This window comes from Tenrec ecaudatus, chromosome 16 (genome assembly GCF_050624435.1).
Source record: "Tenrec ecaudatus isolate mTenEca1 chromosome 16, mTenEca1.hap1, whole genome shotgun sequence".
In the NCBI taxonomy this organism is placed as follows: Eukaryota; Metazoa; Chordata; class Mammalia; order Afrosoricida; family Tenrecidae; genus Tenrec; species Tenrec ecaudatus.
This window is the reverse complement of record NC_134545.1, coordinates 88925024-88948819: the sequence shown is the minus strand read 5'-3', so window position 1 is coordinate 88948819 and position 23796 is coordinate 88925024. Positions and strand designations below refer to the sequence as shown.

Here is a 23796-nt window from a genome sequence, read left to right as displayed (position 1 = left end):
GCCAAGCACCATCAGCTTTCTTCACCACATTAGCTTATGCACCCATTTTGATTTCAGTGACTGTGTCAGAAAGTGAGCATCACAGAATGCCAGGCTATTAGAACAAAGTCCTCTTGCATTGAGGGAGTACTTCAGTAGAGGCCCAATGCCCTTCTGGGGCCTTAATATTAACATTTAAATATATGTACATAGATCTATATCCATATTGTTAGATATTAATATATTTACATATGTGCATGCCTATTTATACCTTTATAAATGTAGCATCCTAGCTTTTGCGTCCTAGCTCTTTCCTCTATTTCTTTTTACTTTCCTCCTGTCCCACTTCATGTTCGACCTTCATTCGACTCTCAGTACTTTCTCTAGGCTACACTGAACTTGATCAAACCCCATCGGGCATTCTACGCATCAATTCTAGATCTCCTGTTGTTCCTTTGTTCCTGTGTTTGTTGGCTCCCCCCGGCCCTTTCTCCCACCTTCTCTTCTCCCATGTCTCCCCAGACCTGTTGGCCCCATTATTTTCTCCTTGGGATTGGTTATCCTGCCTACCCTATATGCACAGACATGAGAAAAAGAAAACTATAAACAGTTCCACGTCTGTCTGCTGACCCTTCTGAATGTTTTCCAGTCAGATCTGGTGAAGTGCCATGCCTTGCCCACAGATTCCGAAGTCTATTTTCGGGATTCCTCAGGTACTTTATTGCTGTAATCCCTTCATGTTTTTCTCCGATGAGGGGGGTCAGACTGGACACAATTCCCGCACTGTGTCTCCAGTGCTGACCCCATAGGCCTGGGGGTCAGTGAGGGGATGTTGTATCTCATAGAGGGGCCAGCCCCACAGGCCTCTCTGTGCATTGGCTGCACTGAGCAGGAATTTCATCCTTGAGACGTGGTGGGCCAGGATGGGGGACCACATTTGTTTTGATGGAACTCATTCAAACCAATGTCAAAGTGAAGTTCAAATTCTTGTAACTTCATAAAATGTGTGGGGTATTAAACGGCCACAAAACCTTCTGTCAGCAAACCGTGTCCCCTGTTTAAAAAAGGCCTAGTGGTACGTGAGGAACGTCAGTTGTGGGGCTGGTACTTAATTGATTGATTTCTCTTTCAGATACTCACACCAACTCATGAGATAAATCACATCCAAATATAGAAAGTTTTATTATAGCCAGAGAGTTGGAGATCCTCCCTCGCATCTGCGGGCCGGCTACTTCGGGGGAGCCCAGAAAATGCTTACGGTGCACTCTGAAGGCACAGCCCTGGCTGATAAGCTACTCCTACCTGTTCTTTTTCTGCTACAACAGCCTGCCAATAGAAACAAGAGTGAGCTAAGAAATCAATAAGGCCGCTGAAGATCTGCAGCATAGCCAAAACAGCGTATAGACTGAGACAGGACACGAAAGTAGGTCATTGAATCAGGAACGCTTTAACTTACACTTGATGAAATATCAGTACAATAAGCTCCTCAAATAAGTTTTTCTGACAATGGTTGGAATGCTGACAATGCTTTAACCTCTGGTGAAACAAAGAGGCTCACTCTCTGAAAATAAAACACACCAGCGTGCTCCAACCCAAAACCAAGCTCCCTCCCATGGAGTTGATGCCGACTCACAGTGACCCTATAGGACAGAGTAGAACTGCCCTGTGAGTTTCTGAGAGTGATATGTTCATGGAGGAGCAGATGGTGGTTTTTGAACTAGTGACCTTTTGGATCCAAGCCCAGCTTATAATCACTATTCCCAGACATGGGAAATTTGAATCTGCTTTGTACCTGTTGGATATAGTTTCTCATTTTATCCTCCATGCTAACTTCAGGGAGCTGTAGCTATGCGTCTATCCCTTTGTCTAGTGTGTACTCCATTAGATTATCAAACGAGAGAGTTTAATCGTATCAACCTCATGGGACTATTGTGCGGATTTGGTGAGGAATATGCATATGCATGTCATCACATAAGCCGCCCCTGCATCAAAAACAAAACAGACACACACAAAAAAGATGTCCCTGTATATGGTAGCTTAATCACTTAAGAAGTGAGAAAGGATTTTTATTATACGTTACATGATAGAATATCAGTACTAAATAAATCAATTTGCTGGTTGTTGTTGGGTTTTTTTCCCTATAGATCAAACGTGGTTCTCTGGGAAAGAGGTGCTATACAGCCTTATTCTCTCATTACAACACGAAAAGCCTGTAATTTCTATCAGTTCCCTTGACGCCCCTCGCCAGGATTCAACCCAATTAAAGATGGTCTGTGTATAACTTCAAATTGACGACAAAGACACAGAAGCTTCATTTCATTATAACGACATCTATCCAGTGGGTAATGTTCCTTTGATCAACTTTTGCTCTCCTTGCTTGCTTCTAAGCCCACCAAAGCCCATTCTCGCTCATTTGAATAGCACGCAGAGTCTGGCCAGAGGAGCCTTTTCCCTGTAATAGGCAAATGAGTTGAGAGCTAAGGGATTTGGAGGCAGGGATTTTTGTAAAAGTATACATTAGGCATGTAAAATCTCTGGGAGGAGATTGTCAGAGTTGAATATTCATACTGGAAAAGGAGCCGCGAGGCTCCTGAAATGATCCAAGTGCATTGTGTGAAAAATGTTCGTCGGCTTCAATACTGAACTAGGGACGGCGGAGCCCTGGTGGCATAGCGGGTACCGCAAGGTCTGCAGTGGGAACCGCTCGCCGCTCCTTGGGAAGGCGAGGTTTGCTGCTCCCATGGCATCTCCGTGCTCTGATGCCCACACGGCCGTTCTACTCTGCCCTCTGGGCCTGCTGCGACTCCACGCGGTGGGTTTTTGAGCGGTGTGGTGTTGTTTCAATGTGTAGACATTTGGAAAGGCACATGGTTAGCTACTTTTTTGCGGTTCATAAAATTCAGAGTCCAGCAGATAGAAAAAAAAATCGTCGGAGTAAAAAGTGCCAGAACCGTGTATGTAGCACATTAGCTTCCGGGTCCAGCAAATAAGCACTGCTCTCCTGTTACCAGCCTCCCTGGGAGGAATAAATTGCCCCCTACTGTTGATGCTGGCTTTGGCCGCGTGACTTGCATTCGCCAACAGGATGTGAGGAAAACACTGGGCAACTAGAGAGATGTGAAACATGCCCTTGTGGTTGAGTAGGGCGCCGTCCCTCCTTCCTTCCAGCAGGAGGACAATGAGCATCTGGGAGGTTGAGATACACATGGTACAGAACTGGGCCCAGCCCAGAGCCCGCCCAGCCTAGGTCAGCTGGGTCTCAGTCAGCTGCAGGTGTGCGAGTGAGAAATAAATGTTTATTTTTGTCACTGAGCTCTGGTCGTCGGTTATTATAATGCATTGCTATGGCAAGTGTTGACTGAAACAAGCAACTAAGAAAAGATTTGGGATTCGGAGCCATCCAATTCTGGCACAAAAGGGACTCTCCTCCCTTCTAGTTCACAAATGCCAAGTGGGCTTAATAAAATAAAACATGGGGCTTTTAGCAACCTAGAGTTCGCCTTTCTGTCTCTAAGCAGAAAGAACCGAAGGCAAATGTTTATACTGTTTTTGCTTCCTCGAGGGAAAGGGGACCGTGGCCAGCATCATTCACAGCTGAAAATGCTGAGGGGGGATCGGTGAGGGTGCTCCATCATGCTCACACACGTCAAACGAATTTAAGGAAGTAAGCAAAGACAAGCATATTCTTAAAGAACAACTACAGCTTCCTAAAACTAAGTCTTGGGAGAGTTCATTTAGATGTCCAATTATGTTTTTCACTCACTCTGTCAGAAAAGATGTGAGTAGCTATCTAGTTAATAAGTAGAATAACAAGCTCAAATAAGTCCTGTCTTTCAAGGAGCCATCAGGGAGAATGAGGACAATGTGGAAATGGTGGGAAGTATGAGTACATCGAAGCTGGTCGGAGAGACAGAACCAGCAGTGGACCGCAGGTTCCCTTTCACTCGGAGCTGACGGGTCTATGAAGAACTGTCATTCCCAGAGTGTTCTGTGGCCTGGGCCGATCCTTTCTGCCCTGACACAACTCTAAGCCACACTGTTTGGAATGCTCTGGGTCAGGGCCAGTTGCTCCACTGTCTCCCCACATGTTCTCTGCAGCCATTATTTGACTAACTGCAATAAGGGATGAAGAGCCTGGTAGCAGAGTGGTTATAAGTTGGACTGCTAACCTCAAGGTGAGTAGTTCAAACCTACCAGCCCACTCCAAGAGAGAAAGATGAAGCTTTTTATTCCCATTAGAAGTTACCATGTCTGTTTGGCCTCCTCCACTCAAGTACTCCCTCAATGCAAGAACGCTTTGTTCTATTAAACTGGCATTCCATGATGATCACCTTCCCAACATGATCGCTGAAGACAAAGCGGATGCACATGCAAATGTGGTGAAGAAAGCTGATGGTGCCCACCAGGCTATCAAAAGATATAGCGTCTGGGGTCTTAAAGACTTGAAGATAAACAAGTGACCATCTAGCTGAGAAGCAACAAAGCCCACATGGAAGAAGCACACCAGCCTGTGTGATCACGAGGTGTCAATGGGATCAGGTATCAGGCATCAGAGAACAAAAAAATCATATCATTATGAATGAGGGGGAGGGTAAAGTGGGGACCCAAAGCCCATCTGTACGCAACTGGACATCCCCTTACAAAAGGGTCTCCAGGAGGAGACGAGCCAGTCAGGGTAGCAGCAATGAAACATACAACTTTCCTCTGGTTCCTAAATGCTTCCTCCCTCCCTGCCCCCGGCCACTATCATGATCCCAATTCTACCTTACAAATCTGGCTAGACCAGAGGATGTACACTAGTACACATAGGAACTGGAAACACAGGGAATCCAGGACAGATGATCCCTTCAGGATCAGTGGTGAGAGTGGCTACCAGGAAGATGGAGGGAGAGTGGGGTAGAAAGGGGCACTGATCACAAGGATCTACATATAACCCCCTCCCTGGGGGACAGACAAAAGAAAAACGGGTAAAGGGAGGCATCTGACAGTGTAAGACATGACAAAATAATAATAATTTATAAATTATCACCGGTACATGATGGGGGGCAGGTAGGGAGTAAAGGGAAAAAATGAGGAGCTGATACCAAGGGCTCAAGTAGAAAGCAAATGTTTTGAGAATGATGATGGCAAAAAATATACAAATGTGATTGACACAATGGATGGATATGTGGATTGTGATAAGAGTTGTATGATCCCCCAATAAAATGATTTTTTAAGTTCATCAATAAAAAATTAAAATAGAAAGTTCTGAAACCCACAGGGACTGCTTTACCCTAACTTTAGGATTGCTATGAATTGGAATCACCTCAGTAACAGGGAAGTTTGTTTGGGCTTGTTTTGCTTTGGGGGGTGGGGAAGGAGGGGCAGCAACAATAGGGTCGGTTATTGGGGAATGCAGAACCTGAGTCAGGGAGGAGATGGTGAGCGAGTTCTGCAGTATCTTTTCTAGGTCTTGACACATCGGCTCTTTTATGATGCAAATTCAGTTCTGTTCTGTTGACTTTATAATTCTCATCCACTCTCTTGTAGTTTCGCATTAAGCTCCATGTCAATCTTAAGTGCTGGGTGCCATGGAAAGTTTTCACATACAAGCAGTCGGGATTAGCTGCGTTCGTTCGAGTGGCACACTGGGGCAAAGCTCTGCCCTATCCACCACCGTGTTTATTTACTGGTCTATTTATAAACACACGTAGCATGGGCTACGGAACAAAAATTGTTCTCAGTACTTTACAACGTTAGCCCACTAACTCCTCGCCATCACCCTCGGAAACACACCTCCGTGTACTTTGCTACGCATGTTGACCAAATTGGGGTGTCAAACCTTGTGAGCATTCTATATTTATCAGATTCATGTTGCAATCATCTTCCCATGTCAAAATATACTGTTCAGCTATAGTTTAACAACGACGCAATATCATATCAAATAAATGTAACACAACTTATTTAAACTCCCCCCCCTCCCTTTTTTTTTTTTTTTTGACCAGGAGCCATGGGGTGCACTAAGCAAGCATTCAGCAGCTAGCTCCAAAGTCAACGAATGGTTCCAGCCCACCAGTTGCTCTGCAGGAGACAGAGGTGCAGTCTGCTGTCCTAATAGTCGACAGCATTGGGTCGGGGGAAACCTTGTGGAAAGTCTGTCCCACTACAAGTCAGAATGGACTTGATGGCAGTGAGTGTTGTTTTGTTTTTTATGTGCCCAGGATGCTGGGGGAAGAAAATGAATGAGCTAAAGGTCCTTGCTTCTAAGACGTGTGGCAACAAGGGTGCCGATAAAGAACTATCCCAGAGATACCATGGAGCATAAAATCGTGAGTGACTAATTCTGTCTGAGAGTCAGAGAAAGCTACCGAGGGGATGGCCACTTGAGCTGGCTCTTGAAGGCTAAACAGAAGGCTGCCCTACAGGGAAGGGGGGAAAACTTCCAGGGAGAATACACGAAGATTTTAACCCATAATTCAGAGTATCCCAGCAGCTGTGCCCAGCATGGATTACAACTGGGTGCTCAAATAGCGATTCAAGTACAAAGCAACAAGGTGGGAGCAGGGCGGCTGGCAGCTCTGAGTCGGTCCCCTCCAGTTCTGATGCCCCTTATCCCCATGTGCCGTGGACATGCGCTTCTCTATAGGAGCTGTGATATAAAACCACTGCCCCGGAGGCCTGACAGTTAGCAGTGCTTTGTGAACCCAGGGACCATCTTGGAAGGTATCAAGACTTAGCCCTGATGGTGACATCATGGCAGCCTGGAATGAAGAGAGGCCGACAGCAAGAAGCAGCAAGCTCCAAGAGATCGCACTGAATGCAAAAAACAAAATCCCAAACTCACTGCCATCGAGGTGATGCTAACTCCGTAGTGGCCGCCTGTGGGTGTCTGAGACTGGAACTGTTTATGGGAGCTGAGTGCCCAGTCTTTCTTCCACAGAGCTGCTGGGGCGCAGCATGACCACAACACCACCAGGGCTCCTCCAAGGCCCCTGCGTTTGGAGGGATGCACTGCTACCCAGGGGTGCCGGGCTTGGCCGAGTGGAGAAGCTCTAAGAGCATCACAGGGTTCCCCCAATTAGGTCTTGAGCCTCTCCAGGGCCAGCAAGCCTCAGGCAGAGGCAGCCGAGTCTGGAGAGCGCATTGAACAAGATTGCAGCAGATCCTCGAAGGGCAATGTTGTGAGCAAAAGTAAATCTCCACTGCTGCAAACCACTGGGTTTTGCAAACGCTTCGCTACAGATTAAGTGATGTGCTGCAGAGGCTCGTGTAGCAGCCCAAGCCAGAGGCGCCCGGGCCTGAACTGACCTCTGTCTTACCAAATCCTGAGAGTCACTCGGGGCTCTTCCCAAGGCAGGCAGACATGTGCCGTCAGGGCTGGACTGGGCCCCTGGGCAGCCCCTACCTCCCTGCCATCTGTGCCGCATCTATTTAGTCTCGGTGGGAAGATGCTGGTTTCTCATTAGTAAAGCTCGCTTCCCCACCTCCTTTACGTTTAAAACGCAAATGTCGGCCACCTTCTTTGTCATCTTCTTTGATGTCCAGCCCCCCACCCACCAAAAAAATTGAACACGATTTTAAGCATGCAAGAGCATTGGTAAGCACAGGGCTTCTGGTGCAGGACAGGCCAAACTTCTTCCAAAGTCTCTTCTCTAAAACTTTTCTCCATCCCAGAACCACTGTGCTATGCCATCGATGTGTAGAGTACTACTTTCCTTAACTGTGTGTGCTCACATAGTGTGCTAGGAGAATTGGTAAAAATAAAATCCAAATCCTTGACCGCATTCCTACACAATCCTGCCCACAGCCTTCTTCCTGTGAAGGAGTCTCCAAGGGGAAGAGATGGGGACCTCAGCTCCCTGCCACCCGGACAGACTCCACCAGTGGGTTCACGAGAGAAACCCAAAGCCTGTGGTCATGGGGCATAGTGATTTCACGCACTACCAGATAGAACCGCGCCATGGGGTTATCTTGGTGATCATATTGACAGGCGCAGGTTGCCAGGCCTTTGTTCTGTGCCACTGCTGGGGGGATGGGGTTCTAACCGCCAACCTTCAGGTCAGTTAGTATGGAATGCAAACCATTTGTACCAACTGGGGACTTAAGGTTCGAAACTGTTAAAGTAGACGGGTCTGTGGATGTGACACGTTGAGCCCATATGCCGATGGTCACTCACGACTGAACATGGGCTGCTTCGATTAGGGGTTTTCTCTGAGCCACCGCTTGAGAGCCTTGCTCTGAATGAACAGGAGTGTCCTGGAGCAAGGTGGCAGGTGGGAGTGAGGTGGCAATGTCGCCACCTGCGAGCCCCCCCCCCGCCCCCCCAGGGATGCTGCAGGGCAGGGAAGCAGGAAGGAGGGGCAGGTTCTGGAGCACAGGCAAGGAGGAAAAGGAAACAGGAGAAGGCCAAGGCAAGACTTGTCCACTTCACAGTCCGGTGCACAACCAGCTCTAGGACAAACCCAGGTCCCGCCCACATCATTCTTCTTATGCCTGTGCAAACCACATGCTGAAATCTCAAGAGCCCATCTTTGCAACAGTTTGTAACGATCAAAACTGCAGAGAGATATGCCTGCCCCCCTCCCCCACCATCCCATCCCGCCCTACCTCCACCGGACCGGCAGCGTACACACACACACACACACACACACACCATGGAAGAGGGCCGTACCTTTTGGGTAAGTTCACTGGCTTCATTGATGTACCGGTCTCGCTCCTTCTCCAGCTGGAAGATGATCTTTCTCTGCTTCTGAGCCTCTTCCTTGTAATTGTGGATTTCTTCCTCCAGGTTCCTCTTGGCTTGTTCGTGGAGCTTCACCAGGTCTGTCTGTTTCTGGGTCGCACCGACCGCCTTAAGCAGGTTCTGAAATGACAGACAGCAAAGGGGCCACATTAGCTCATCGGGTTGGGGATTCATTTTAGAATAATTAGATACATTGTCTTTTGATTGGATACAAATAATTATATTCTCGCCAGCTTATTGAGAGCTGCTTATGTTTAATTTTCCACAAGGCACTCTAAATGCACATGCAAATGTACTGGGTGACCACAACATCCCTAAGAAGAGGCATTCCGCCTTCCCACTTCCGGGAAATAAGATTGCAAGGAATGGGGCTAAATGTTTACAAGGTTTAAGGCCATTGTGGTAGTGACATAATTTCATGTCAACTTAAAGATATATTAAAGTATAGGGGTGGAGTTTAGCCTTTCAATCAGATCATAGCCTGATGGTGACTCCTTGCAGGTGAGGCCTGCTCATAAGGGGGGCCCGGGGAACCGCCCCCCTCGCTTCTCTTTCTGCCTTCACCTTCCTGCTAGAAGATCCTGATTGTTGTGAGCCCTGTGATGGGGCCACAGCCTTTGGAGCCACATGACTGCACCCACCAGCCTGTGACCTTCCTACAGGCTGCATCATTGCATGTGGCTGGGTGAGTCTGGAGAGGGACATGGGGACTAGGGGACTAGTATCTCACGTATGGACTTGATCTGACTGGGCTGCGATGCTTGCTTGATCTATAATTAATTCTTGATATAAAACTCTGCCTTGTACATAGATGAGTGTCACTAGATTTGTTTATCTAGTCAACCTGGCCTAACACAACCATCCTACTGAGAAGTGGATTGGAAACCAGGGCTGAGTGAAGCCATATGCTAAGCCCTTTACAACCTCCTAGCTCTATCCTTTTGTGTGTGTCACGGAGAGAAAGGCTCGAACGCCTGAACTAACTGATCGTGGTATCTTACTAGGAAGTAAATGCAGATTCCTAGGTCCCAACTCCAGAGATGGGGGTTGAGCAGATCTGGGTGGGAACCCAGGAGCCTGTATTTTTCTTGAAAGCTGCACTGTGCTGACTTCTGATGCTGAAATGGAAACGCCTTGGGTAAGCTGTCCAAGATCTCTGGAAACCGGAGTCACCGGCAGTGCTGCGCTGGCGGCCAGCTCAGGCAAGAGTGGCCGGCTCTCTAGTCCTGACTGGATGGACCCAAACACCGCCCTTCCCAGGGAGTTCTGAAGCAGCATCTTCAGACATTTGCAACTCAGCAGAAGTTGTAGACTTGAGAGTGGCAGCCATTTATCTGGACTGAGAAACAGACCAGCCTTCACTGAAAGGAAAAAATACAGCAGAAACTCATCAGGAAGCCTTGTGGTAGACAGAGAGACCTTCCTATGCACCTCAAGAAAGCCAAGCCAAGTGCCTACCAGTTCCTGAGACCTGGCTGTATCGTCCAAGTCCAGACACCTCATATTCTCTTCCCAAATCACTAACCAATACAGACCCACAGCCAGGACTGAACTGCATAAAGGTAAAAGGCGACTTGAACGTTGGTCAGGCAATGGCATGGCCCACAGAACAGGTCGACTTTATTTTCAAGGACCGTATTCCACAGTCGTTTGGCAAAAGCAAACTGTGTTATTGCATGTGCTGGGTTACCGCGTATGCAATGGGAAGTGCTAACGCAACGCATGCAGTAACAGTGCGTACACAACGCAGCGTGTATATTGTGAGCCCTAACACAGGCTGCTCTATGCAAGCATAATCAACATTGGGTCCACATATGGGTTAATAAGAAAATAAAAAATAAAACATAGCAGACCAAGTACTATAAATAAATGTACTGCATATCCAAGACCAGAGATAGACCGGTACTTATACTCAGCAACGCTTGGGTGGAGCAAAGGGGCATGACCAAGCATGGGCAAGGCTGTAAAGGCTACGCCATTGGTCACAGCCCTGGAGAAGGGCGGGAGAAGAAGAGTAGCCACATCTGACATTACCTGACAAGGATGCGGTGTGGCCCAGGTACACCCAGAAACACACAGAAAGGAGCAGGTTCTTGCTCAGTACGGCACACACAGAGGCTGCCGGCGTGCAGGAGAAAGGAAGAGCGGTGACAGCAGCAGTCATCGGAGCACCCACAGAGGCGGCAGACACCCGCAGATGAGCGGGACAGACCAGAGAACAGATAAGTGGGACCCACCCTTGAGCATAAGCCAGGGGGGCTTTTCACCATAAAAAACTGTGCTAAAAAACTCAGCTTATACATGAGTATATATGGTACAAGTTGGGCTGTTAACTCCGAGATCAGCAGTTCAAAACCATCAGCAGCTCCAAGGGAGAAAGATGAGGTTTTTCCACTCCTGTAAAGATGTAGCACCTCAGAAACCCAGAGGGGCAGTTCTGCACTGCCCTAGAGAGAATTGACCCCGGGGCAGTGAGAAGCTCAAGAGTGGTCTATTTCGTTCACCCTTTGTTCAATTTGGGAAACCTAACGAAACCATGAATAAATTCAGGACATTCCCATTTGGGTGAGATGACAGATGGCGTGGCCAGAAAGACAACAGACGTACAGAGGGAGCCCCGCACCCAGCTAAAGCTGACTGGTCTCTTCTTCCTCTCAGGAGGAAATCTTTGAGCAAGAAACTTTAGCCCAAATCCTCCAACGCAGTTATCTCCTGAAAGGGACTATCAGTTGACAGACTCCCTCTGGAAGTTACAGGAAGCCCTATCATGAGTAGAGAGGCCTCCAAGCTTTTACCTTCAGGCTCCCCCCCGCCCTCTCTCACAGCTTTGGGCCCCACTGAGCTCAATGGCTGCAAGGCGCAGGGACCAGCAACAAAGAGCAAACCCCTTAACCACATTGAGTAGCAGGAAGAAATGTTAGAGACGGTTGATATTGCCAACAGGCCGTTCTTACACTTCACACCTCACAGTGAACTTTTTAATAGCACTCATTGATAGTTTCTGGATTAGGCAAAATTGTAGATTGTAGACCTTAAATTCAAAAAATGTGATCAACTGTTTAGGACGCCAAATAACACACCAACAATAAAAGCAGAATCCACCAAACACTCCTGCAATCCCCTGCTGGTTTACATGCTGATTTTCTTTGTGCTCAGGAGTGGTAATGCAGTTTCAATGACCTGCCAGCGAATGGCAGGCTGGAAGGAAGTACTCGGAGGAAAATTGAGCACTATTATTTATTCTAATTTACCCGTGTTTGCCTCCAGTTTTCCTTCTGCATACAACTGGTTATAGACAGATATTGCAGCTGCTGGAGAAAGCCATCCCGTTACCACGGTTACTGTAGCAAACTCACCTTGCTTAATATGTCCCTTTCTCTCAGAAGCTCATCCATCGCCTTCTTATCAAGTTCCGCTTGTTTCTTCGCAGCCTCCACCTCTAAATCACCAGAGAAGATAACAGGAAAGATCAAGTCAAGCCCAGAGGGATGCAAGCACTGCTCTAAGTGGGTATGGCCTCTGCAAAGCCTGGCTGCCAATCACCCTGGCTCAGGCAGCTGCCAATCACCCTGGCTCAGGCAGCCCTGTGGGTGTCGACGTAAAAGTGAGCTAGCTTCCTGGGGGGCTTTCAATGGCTGATCTTTCTAAAGATCGCCCGTCTTTATTCTGAGGTCCCTCTGTGCCGGACTCTTGTCAACCTTCCAGTTAGCCTTCAAGCAAATCAACCCGTAGCACCTAATACTACTATTTACGGTTACGGCGAAGTGGCTCTGACTGTCCCAATAGCCAAAACGCCAAGTGGATTCCCACTCATAGCAACCCTACGGGTGGAGTAGAACTGGTCCTTTGGGTTTCTGAGGCTGCACACCTTTACGGGAGTAGACAGCCTCATCTTTTCTCCTTCGGAGTTGTTGTTGGAGTTGAATTGCTGTCCAGGCCAGTTAGCAGCCCAATAAGGAACCCATGAGGCCTTTTGATCGAAATCGAGGGACAGCAAGATTAAGCCACATGTCCCAAGTCCCAAGCCAGCTCAGTGGCTCTTCCTCCACAAAGCCCTCACTCTTTTTAATCCTTTTTTATTATGTAAGTAGATGGGTATCCAGAAATTAGAAATACTGAAAAGCAAGAGGAAAAATAATTCAATCAACCTAAATTTACTTTGTATTTTGATTGATCTGTTTTCTGATTTTTTCTGGTGCCGACGTGTGAATGTGTATACCAAAAGTCCACCAGATTGCAGCATGCTTTTTTCACTAACAAATATAGAAAGAGAACTTTTGTATCCTGTAAATGGCTTCGTGGTATTTCACTGTATGCAAATAACTATTTTCTTTAGCCCATTTTTAATATTTAAGTTGTTTCAAAACATTCTTTGCAATCATAAGCAATACTCTTATGAAGTTTCAAATTCCTTTGCTCTTCTAGAAGAGTCTAGAAGACCTGGCACAAGACCAGGCAGTGGTTCACGCTGTTGACCAGACTCACTGGCATCGAACAGCTACTTCCAGAAGAGGAAGTCCCCCAGGAGCAAAGCCTCGCTGCCCTGGAGTTGATGATTCTAACTCCCAGTGACTCTATAGGACAGGGGAGAACTGCCCCTGTACATTTATTTCCAAGACTGTCACTCTCAAACAGAGTAGAAAGCCCTGGCTTTCTCCCAAGGAGCACCTGGTGGATTTGAACTGCTAACCAATGCATAACCACAATGCCACCAGTTCTCCTTCCTGGCTCAAAGAGGATGTTGTTTTAAGGGAGGGGTTCTCAACCTTCCTAACGTTGCAACCCTTTCATACAGTTCTTCGTGTTGTGATGACCCCCAACCATGTTATTTTTGTTGTTACTGCATCACTGTCATTTTGCTACTGTTTGAATTGGGCGACCCCGGTGAAAGGGGTCATGACTCACAGGTTGACAACCGCTGTTTTAAGCCATTGCACCAATGGCCAATGTCTCTCCCAAACCTTAACAACGTCTATCCACCCACACCCCTTTTAGGGTCATCATGCTTTTGCATCTTGGAAAGTGAACGACTTTTTAAGGATTTAATTTGCATTTCCTGGATTATTACTGAAGCTAACCCCTGGTACCTATTTCACGCTCATTAGTTCTTCTTTTGAAAGTTGCCCACACTGCCCTCTGCCCACTTTCCTCATGGACTGTGGACCTTTCTGCGGATTGGTAAAACCCCTTTACAGTGGAACAGGGTAGTGGACTTGCTTTCCTCGTTAGAGTGATTTGTAGCGTGGAGCCTTTTGGTTTTCATTTCATTGACTTTTTTCATCTTGTTTTATGGTTTATATCTTTGGTTGTAACTTTAGAGTTTATCCTACTATTGTGTGATTTTTTAAAAACTCTTTCCTGTATTGAAATTATAGTCTGGTGAAAGGAGACATGTCAGGCGCTAACTTTCTACCCTCTCCCTGCCAAAAAGAGCAGCTTGCTGTCGTGAGATAAATGTTTCCGTAACCCCTACTTCTCATTGTTGTGAAACACCTTTATCTTCGGTGACTAATCTTCTTTAGCCGAAGGTTGTCCAGCTTTTCCGTTGATGGGTCATGTGGGCACCACTGCAAGATGACTTGACGGCTGAAGACTTAACGGTAAGGCTGCCAAGTGAGGCAGATGCTGCTTCACCGCGCTTCCTCTTCCAGATTTAGGACAGACGGATGGCACGTCTGTCCTGGGGAAACTCTAGAATCGCATCTCAAGTCCCAAGCAACCAAACTCACTGGAGAGTTCTACTGCAAACACTAAAGGCCTAGATCAATTTAGCTCGACTTCATATCTTTATCATTTTGAGTTCTCTCATGGAGCATCTGGGTAGCTCTGTTTTTCAAGTCTTCCTCGTTAACCATTCATGTCATTCTATAGCTTTAAAAATAATCTAGGGCCTGTAGCTATCTTAGCGATTTTCTTCATAGCGATTCTATTACTTTGTTTGCTATTATAAAAGGGTTTCCCCATCTTCTAACTGATTACAAAGAAAGCTATTTATATCTACATATTTCTTTTAAAAGCAACCAATCTACTGAACGCTCCTGTAAGGTCTAGGTGCTTTCAAGTTCATTCTGGGTTTTACGATAGCAAATCCTATCACATGAAGGGCCCATGCTCCAAGCCAGTAGGCCAAAGGTCTTTCTTTCTTTCTTTTTTTTTTTTCAGATACATCAAAAGGAAGCGATCCCTAGGAAGAAATAACAATGTTGGTGGTGTCTGTAAAATCCAGGAAGAGAGAACATGATTATTTTGGTAACGTGATTTAGGGATGAAGAATTGAGTTCCAAAAATAATTTTTAATTAAAAAAAAAAGAATTGAGTTCAATATTGAATAGATATTTTTCAAAAGACTTTCAAATTGCAAGGGAACACGCAGAAATTAAAATATGGACGGGTTTTAATAGCATTTAGAAATGTGCTCCACTCTATCTGCTTGTCTTCCTGTCTCCCAAAGGAAACATTAGACTGCGAACTCACGCTAGATGGCAAGCAGCCTGAGAGCAGAGCTCTCCAGGTGCCCAGCATGCAGCGGAGTGCTCACATGCGGTGTGCACCCCGGGTGCTGAATGACTGCGTGGCCGACTGGAGAAACTGTCCCCAGAAGCAGCAGCTGCAAAGGAAAACCACCCTTCGCTTCTCAGAGGCTTAGATTTTGCCTAATGTCTCTGAGGTTCGCACATGGGGATGTCCTCTGGGGCACGTTACGTCGTTCAGAGGCTGACACACTCAGTGTGGACAGGATGAGGTCAGGAAGGCACCGTTGTTCCTGCCTCACAGATTCTGCAGGAGTCAGGATTCATCGCCAGGTTCTTTGTCTCGAAGCCCAGAACTACTTCTGCCACACCAAAATGGACCAGTACCTGATATTCTACAGTACACGTTCAGTCAGAAGAAAGGAACATGACATTTGGTAGACGTCTTCTGTGCGGGCCCTGTCCGCTGTGCTCTTTGTGGACCAGCTCACTCATCACCCCAACAGCCATCGGCCCGGAGACGGGATCTGCCCGCAGGCAGATCTGACTCTCCAGTGTGTAGTGTTTATGACCCTGCCTCCTATGACATTAACAGTTTCTCCCACAGGTCTTGTTTCAGCTGAAACAGGGGTTTCACCACATGGTAAAGTCCTAACCAGAGAAATGAAATTGGAGGCCATTTTTTTTTTTTTTTTTTTGCTGCTGAGCTTGGTAGGTCATTTTGCCAACTATTGCTAATGGGGGCCACTTATTGACTCCCTCCTTTTCTGTGGCAAAAGTAAAATAAAGAGAGAGGTTATAGAGACCCCTAATGTATCACCATGATTAGGTTCTGGAGACAGGGTTGTGCAAAAATCAGCATTATGTGAAAACGGAGGATGACTACATCATTACCTGCCAACTTACCTCAGGGGGTAATTGCTGGATTGAATCGCTAGGGTACCGCCAACCCACTGAGAGGCATGACTGAGCCAAGTTGACACACAACCTTAACCGCCACAACAAGCATCCCTCTGGCCTCCATCCTCGGCATTCGTTACCACCAGAGGGATACAGTGAGGGCCCCATCATTTACTGTTCCCATCAATGCCAAATGCTGCATACCAGAGACTAAGTGAGCAGTAGATACACAGACAGTGTTAGTTCACTGACAACTACTGAAAATATTAAGCTAGATTTACTCAGTGCCAGTCTCTCTACTGAAGAGTTTGTTTTAATGTCAACCAGATATTCAAAATGATGTCCCTTTACACTGGTTGTTTACCAGCTTGAATGCTGTTTATTTTGCTGACTTCATTGGGCATGCTGGGTGTTTGCCTCCATGGAATCCTGGGTTGCCAAATGACATTAGTCACCAATTAAATGTTTATAAATGAATAAAACAAGCCACAAAAACGGTTCTTGGTCTACCTCTCTCTAACCCTAAAATCTGGTTTCTGAGGGTTTCCCTGTGCTGTTCCACTTCGGCCTTTTGATCTTCAGTCTGGTGCAATTTCTTGTGGATTTGTTCTCTTACTTTGTTGAGCTTCCCAATATCAGTACGCATCTGATGGATTTCTTCCTCTCTGGCCTGCAGATGAGTGGGAGAGAAAATGGTCAGAAATGCTCCTTAAATTAGGGGACGGGCGACTGGACAATGGTAAGTGCAGATTCAATATAAGAAGATTCTTTCTTTATCTGTGTAAAGTTGTCCGATGGGATCAGAGCAAAACATACAGTATTTGATTTAGGAAGAGACTGGAAAATTCTATCCCCTGAATACAATCCATGGCTTATAATGAAAAAAAAATTGGATATACCTGTTAGCTCAAGGTACAATCTAGTTGCTGAATTAAACAAGGCCAGAATGCTAAGGTGTGTGTCATAAATATGTACATTTTCTGCACAAATGTTATCTGACTAGCAATTTTCATGACTCACAAAGTAATATTTCTCAGAAGGTTATTAAAGCACTACAAAACATCCAGCTAGTCTTTTGGACCCAATCTTGCGGCACACAGCACAATGTCCTACACTGGAGAAGGGGTGCTCTTCCCCCAGAGGATGGTCCCCGTGGTGTGCATCTGGCACGGGGCCAAAGCATTATTAACGGACAGCTCTGCGCGGTGGCAACACTGTACTAAAAAGTAATTGTTAGAAAACAAAGTACAAGCTTCTAATCTATGGACTTCAATGTTTATGCATTTTTTTAATGTAAATTCCTTCTTTTTTAAAAGTTTGCCCCTCATGGAAATAACGGGAAAGGCAGCTGGGGCGTCTTCTGCAAATGTTAGCAATCTCCCAGCTTTAGATAATGAAGAGCCTACTGTCAGCTGTGTCTGCTATCCCTGAGTGAAGGCTAAAAGCAGAATCCCATAGGTTTGGAATTTGGTAACAGAAAGCTCCATCTTTCACAATGCCCCATTCATGTCATCTAAGGAGGGAGTTGATGGCATGAGTGGTTTTTTAAACTTTTATTGGGCATTAGGAACTAATCTATTGTTTTGAATTAAGTAGTCCTGTCACCACTGTTTCACACACAAATCAAATCATTCTGTCCTGCTTTAAATGTTTTTCAGCCTCAGAGTCTATATGGTCCAAGTTAGCTGGCTTTATGGTCCCTTTTGATTCTGATGTGTTTTAATTCCGTAGTTGTGAATTTACAGGCCTTAGACTTCAGAAAACTCCCAGAAAACCGAGGATGCATACAAAACGAGATGTGAGCTATGCAAATATGAGCGTGTGCATGCGTGCATGCCTGTATGCATGCACCTACACACGCACAAACTTTCATATTATTAAAGGTACTTGTGATAACCACACAAAAGAGTATGAGTCATGGATCTAATCTATGTATGATTCTTGTCGGGTCGCCTGCTTTAGCCTCACATTCTAACATGCAGAGTATGGAATATGGATTTTTCACAATTACAGGGACAAGCACAGCACTGCTCTGATCAAGCCTCTAAGCAAACAATTGGTATCCAAGACTGAAACTGCTACCAAACGTCCTGGGCAAGCACGCTTCAAGAGAGCAGGCAGAAGAACAGGGACCCTAGCTTGTGATTGACATTGCACAGAGGTGAGATGCAGGGTTCTCCCACCCTGGTGCCAGCCTATCACCCACCCTTCCCGCCCACCTTCTCCACACAGGCAGTACATCATGATCTGAATTCTTCGCTACTCAGGGCAGTAGTGCCTATGGAATGTGTCAGCTCGCTTTGGGGAGCATTTGCCTAGCCATAGGATCAATCAGCAGGTTTGCCATTCTACAATTAAGAATGGAAGTTATTAAACGGTCGGCTTGTGACCGTAAAGCAATCGCTACAGGCTTGCACCTGCGTCGGGTGTGTCAAGGCACCTCGTACAGCTGCCCAGGGTTACCCCGGCAAAGGCTCACCCTGCAAGGGCAAACCTGCCTGAGGAGGCCTTGAAGCGGGGCGTGCAGGCCCCCGGGTGGGCCTGCGCTCTTACTTTGAGCTCCAAGGCTTTCTGCTGGTTTTCCTGGGAGAGCTGCTCACAAAGCGTACTGTGCTGCTCGTTCTCCTGCTGCAGTTTCGTATTTCTCATCTGAAACTGCTCCAGCTCCTTCGCGGCTCTCTCGTTCAGTATCTGAAAGATGTGGAGCGAGCATGTCAATGGGGTGGTTGGGTTTTTCTTTTCCTTTTAATCTGCTTACAGTCTCCGCATAGACACATAGGTGGCCCTGCACACCTCCTGAGAAAAAAAACAAGTAACCGCATTTTTTGTCTTTATAGAAATCACTCCTTACCCTGGATGAAAGCACGGATGCACTCCAACACCATGCATGCTAAATGGCCGAGGAAAATGACGCCTTCTAATGAATAACACAGTGAGAATAATTTCCCCCCCTTTTTTTCCCTGAGAGCCTTGGGAAGTCTTGTTCACAGGTGGTGGATAAATATTTTAATGCCTGTTTGCCATTTGGCGGGCTTCACAGCCGAAACAATTGCTATAATCATTGCAAATGAGCTGGAGATTCCAATGGGTTTTATCAGCTCTGAGGCTCCGTGGCTCTGGCTTCCGGAGAAGATCTTGCATTAACATGACTATGACTTCTCCCTGACCAGCCCCGTTCACTAACACCAACACATCGCCAATTTCCCCTAATCCAACCAAAGCTGAAACCGTGGTGCCCCAGCCCAGTGATCGGTAGATCGGCCTGATTTCAGCGTCAAACTTTCTTCTCCCTAGCCTCGACTAGCCTGAGCAGACACGGTTTTATAAAAAGGGGATTGGAATTGAGGAGGGGCATTCCCACTGGGGAAACAGATTACAGTTTCTTAACTTGAAATGTAAACCTCAGCCTATTATGAGGAAGTCATCTTCCTACATTGAGAATCGTTCACAGCCAGCCAGGAGAGCTTTCCCAGCTGAGGGAAACACCAGAAACAAAAGCAAGGAGTTTTACTGACTGATATGAAAACAAGGCTTTCTGGGAAGTGAGGAGACACACAGCACCGGGGCGGGAGGCGACTGAGCACGTCCCTAGAGGGAGCAGCCTTTGTCAGGCAACGCAAACAATAAGACTAGGAAAAGGGAGAGAGGAGCAGGACAAAACGTGACAAGGGTTTGCTCAACTCCAGCTCAAACTTTTAAAATGTAATCTTCAACTCTTTAGCGTCAGCTACGCCCTGACATTTCTTGCCTTCGGAAGTTTCGGTGACACCCTGAGGTTTTAACAAGACATTCTATCAAGGATAATTAAGTCAGTGTTCTGTCACCACGGCAGCTGCCAGTCCCCTCATCATAAGGTAACAGGCTTAAGTCTTTGGGATTTTCAAAGGGAAGACAAGGGAATGAAGTGAAGATTGCAGGGAGGGAAGTCTACTGGGGAAGCGGGGGTGTCAGGAAATCATAACTGAGCCTGGCTAACTGGAGTTTGCTTCATCTTGGTTAGAGTTATGAAGGCAGAAGAGCTCCATCGTAGCCTTGCCAAATCCAATCTTATTTCCTAGACTCTGGGGAGAAGAAGAGAGACCCCTGGTGGTAGAGTGGTTAAGCGTTGGACTGCAATCTGCAAGGCCAGCAGTTCAAAACTACCAGCCACTCGGTGTGAGAAAAACCAAGCTTTCTACTCCAGTAAACAGTTACGGTCTCTGAAACTCACAAAGGCAATTCTACACTGTCCTATACTTAATTTTGTTTTTGTTCTTTGGGGAGGTAGAGGATGGGGTGGCTGCAAGATTGAGCAAAGCACTCTTTCTAAACCAGACATTCTTAACAGACATCTACAACAAACTTAGCATTCTGAATTCTTGCTCTATTTATGTTGTAAGCTGTTTACACTTTTACAAAGGAACTGAGTTGTCTCTTTAGAACTGTAGAATTGAATATTTTGGTATAATTTAGAATGGAGTTTTAATGTAGGTCTGGAGTTACCCCCATTTTCAGCTAATGCGGGCACCTCCGTTTTAAGGTCCACAGACCATTGAGCTTGCTCCAACAGAACTCTCCACCCGCAGATGACTGGAGCACTTCAAATGGACTAATGCAACTAAAGGAACACATTTTAAATTTTATTTCATTTTAATTAAATTTAAATGCGTACATAAGTCACACGTGGCTACAGGGCTATCATATTAGGCAGCTCGGGTCTATAACCCTATGGCCACAGAGGAATTCATCTCACAACTGTAATGTTGGGTGAAAGAGGTCAGATGCCAAAAAGTACACAATGGATAATTTCATTTTTGTAACGTTTAAAGACAAGTGAAACCAAACTCTGCTCAGAATTTCAGATGGAGAGTCAGTGGGGTTTCTGTGGGGGGCGTAACATTCTGTTTCTTGAGTTAGGTGTGGGTCACCAAGGTTTGTGTAGAGTTGAGATCCGTCAAGCTTTATATTGGGATATGTACGTGCCTGTTCATATTAGGAGCCCTGGTAGCATAATGCTTACATGTTTGACTGCTGACCGCAAGGTCGGCAGTTTGAAATCACCAGCTTCTCCAGGGGGGGAGAAAGAGGAAGCTTTCTACTCCTATAAATGGTTACAGTCTCGGAAAACCACCGAGGCAATTCTATACTGCCTTACAAACACAAACAAAACATACTGCTATGAGTCGGTGCTGACTCCTAGCAAGCCCCTGTGGGTTTCATAGACTGGAACTGTTTGTGGAGTAGAAAGCCTAGTCTTTCTCCCTAGGAGCTGCTGGTGGTTTTTGAACTGCCAACCATTCAGATCCCAGCAGCCCAACAGGTAACCACTATACCACCAGGGATACCCTGATCCTATAGGGTCACCGTTCTATGTTGGAATCCCCTTGAAGGCAGCGAGTTTGGTTTTTGAGAGTTTGGTGGTACAGAGTTAAAGCACTCAGCCCCTACGCAGAAGGCAGCCAGCCACCTAAACCCACCAGCAGCTTCCTGGGGGAAAGATGTGGAAGGCCTGCTTTGTTACAGCCTTGGAGGCCCTAGGGGGCAATGCCACTCTGTTCAACAGGGTCACTCCACGTCCCAACTCAAGGGTGGTGGTTTATTTTGTTTGTGTGTTTAATGTGCCTATTATGCATCAATGAAAGGATACAAATAAATTAATATGCTTGATGAAGTGAGACGATGTCCTGATGAACCAGCTATGCCACCAGGACATCGTTAGGCATTGGGCTGTTAACACAAGGTCAGGAGTTCTAATCCAGCAACTTCGTGAAAGAAAGTTGAGGCTGTCTGCTCCTACAAAGGTGTACAGCCTTGGACACCCCAGGAAGCAGCTCTGCTCTGTCTGCTGGGGTCACTAGGAGTTGTAATCAACTTGATGGCAGTGAGTTCTGGGTGGACGGACACAAAGCCAAGGCCCCAATGCCGTGTTAGGTGTGTCACCAAACATGGGCAGTAGGCGGAGCTGGATGGTTTGCTTTCAAAGGGTGTGAACAGAGGTCGCAGAACCGTGTTCTCCCGCACGGTCAGGCCTGCAGCCAACGTACCTTCTGCTCCTTCAGCTGCTGCTCCAGCTTCTGTAGCTCCTCCTTGCTTTTCTGCACGTACTGCTGCAGGGCCTTGATCTCCGACTGCCGGGTGTCCATGTCCACCTGAATCTGCTTGAGTTCTTTTTCCAGCTTCTCCTTCTTCCGAGACTCTCGAGAAGCCTCATTCTGGCGATGTTGGATTTCTTGTTGGAACTACAGGCACGGGGGTGGGGGTGGGGGGGAAGGAGGGAGAGAGAAACAGCCTCGCATGACGGCAGGGCTCAGCCAGCCTCCTGCCCCCACCCCACCCCCAACCCCTCCCACCATCCCAGCCCTTTCCTCTTAAGGGCAGCCCCTGGGAAGCAGCATTTGGCTGTAGGACAAATATCTTTGTGCATCACTGTTCAAAGGTCCCAAAGGCAACAGTCGTCTGTGTTGTTTATCGGGGCTCGACACCGAACACTCACCTTAATGGTGAAAATGCCACCGAAACCGAGACTCCCAGAGTCTTAGGGCGGGTGAACCGAGAGTCTATCTAAATGTCCACCACCGGGGACTAAACAGGATGTGGCCTGTCCTAACTACGACATGGTGTTTCACGTGAGTCCTCGATCGTGCTGGACAAAGCACCATCGTTTTTGGCAAGCCTTTCTCTAACAGTGCAAGCTCCAGGGAGCCTCGTCTTTTCCTCCTGGAGACTGTGACGTGTTAGCTATCTCTGACTCCTGGCTTTATGTAAACGTGTTCTGATGGACGTTGCCACGTGGCTTCTTATAAGGGAGAAGGGCTACAGACTGTGGACAAATGGGCAAAACCATGCATGCTGTCCTGGGGCACCAGGAGGTCCACTTGAGAGGGGGCCCAGGAGGAGGCGGCGGCCTGGGGAAGGACAGAGCATCCTGCCCGCCATGGCCAAGCTGACCTGATTGACGGCCTGCTCCGCCTCGTCCCTGGCTCGCTCCGTCTCCTGCTGCTGCTCCGTGTTCTGCGCTAACATCTCTCGCAACTTCACCACTTCTGTCAAGAGCTGGTCCCGCTCCTTCGTGACTTCTTCTTTGAACTTCAGTAAGTCTCGGATACTGGAAAGAAGAAAACCAGAGCGTGGCTACGTGGGCCATCTTCTCAGGGGTCCTTCTGGTCATCCTGTGGGCTTAATTTCGTGGGAACAACTTCCGGTCAAGTGTTCACCCCCGTCAGGCATTAGAGAGAAAGATCTTTACACCGTGACCTGAGGAGCTGGCTTAAGACAGCTTGACTGAAAAGAAGTTCCCATGTATATAATGCCCCTGGAATTTCTCAGAAAAGTGTGTGTGTGTGTGTGTGTGTGTGTGTGTGTCTGTGTGTGTGTGAGAGGATTTCTCTAGTAATCCAGTAAAACGACCATGAAAACAGGAACTGGTTGCCTCAGAAGAGTAAAGTGTAGGGTGGAAGAACTGAGGGAACAATGTTTTTATTCCTTATTGCCCACGCCTTCCGTATTCCTTGTGATTGCTGACACTAGATTACTCTTGTCAACACCTACAATTAGCCCTAAGGAGATGTCAACGGAGGAAATTATGTGTTTAATGTCGCCACTAGAGGGCTACGATCACAGCTATAAGGTCCAACGGAAGCCTAAGCATGAGGAAATGGATGCGCCGCCAGTCCTCACTCATCCACACAGAGATTCCTTTCCGCCGAAAGGATGTGACCGAGATAAAATGTGTCCAAAAACGAGATT

General features: G+C 46.9%; 1 protein-coding gene across 1 annotated transcript in view; it reads right to left on the bottom strand.

Moving 5' to 3' along the window:
• CFAP58 (cilia and flagella associated protein 58) overlaps positions 1 to 23796 on the bottom strand; it is a 174138-nt gene that overhangs the window by 99856 nt on the left and 50486 nt on the right. Inside the window, exons 7-12 of the mRNA XM_075533461.1 lie at positions 22999 to 23155; positions 22095 to 22289; positions 18625 to 18762; positions 16582 to 16741; positions 12058 to 12140; positions 8630 to 8821 (exon numbers count right to left, since the gene is read on the bottom strand). Coding sequence (XP_075389576.1) covers positions 8630 to 8821; positions 12058 to 12140; positions 16582 to 16741; positions 18625 to 18762; positions 22095 to 22289; positions 22999 to 23155 — 925 coding nt within the window. The remainder of the gene's footprint in view (positions 1 to 8629; positions 8822 to 12057; positions 12141 to 16581; positions 16742 to 18624; positions 18763 to 22094; positions 22290 to 22998; positions 23156 to 23796) is intronic.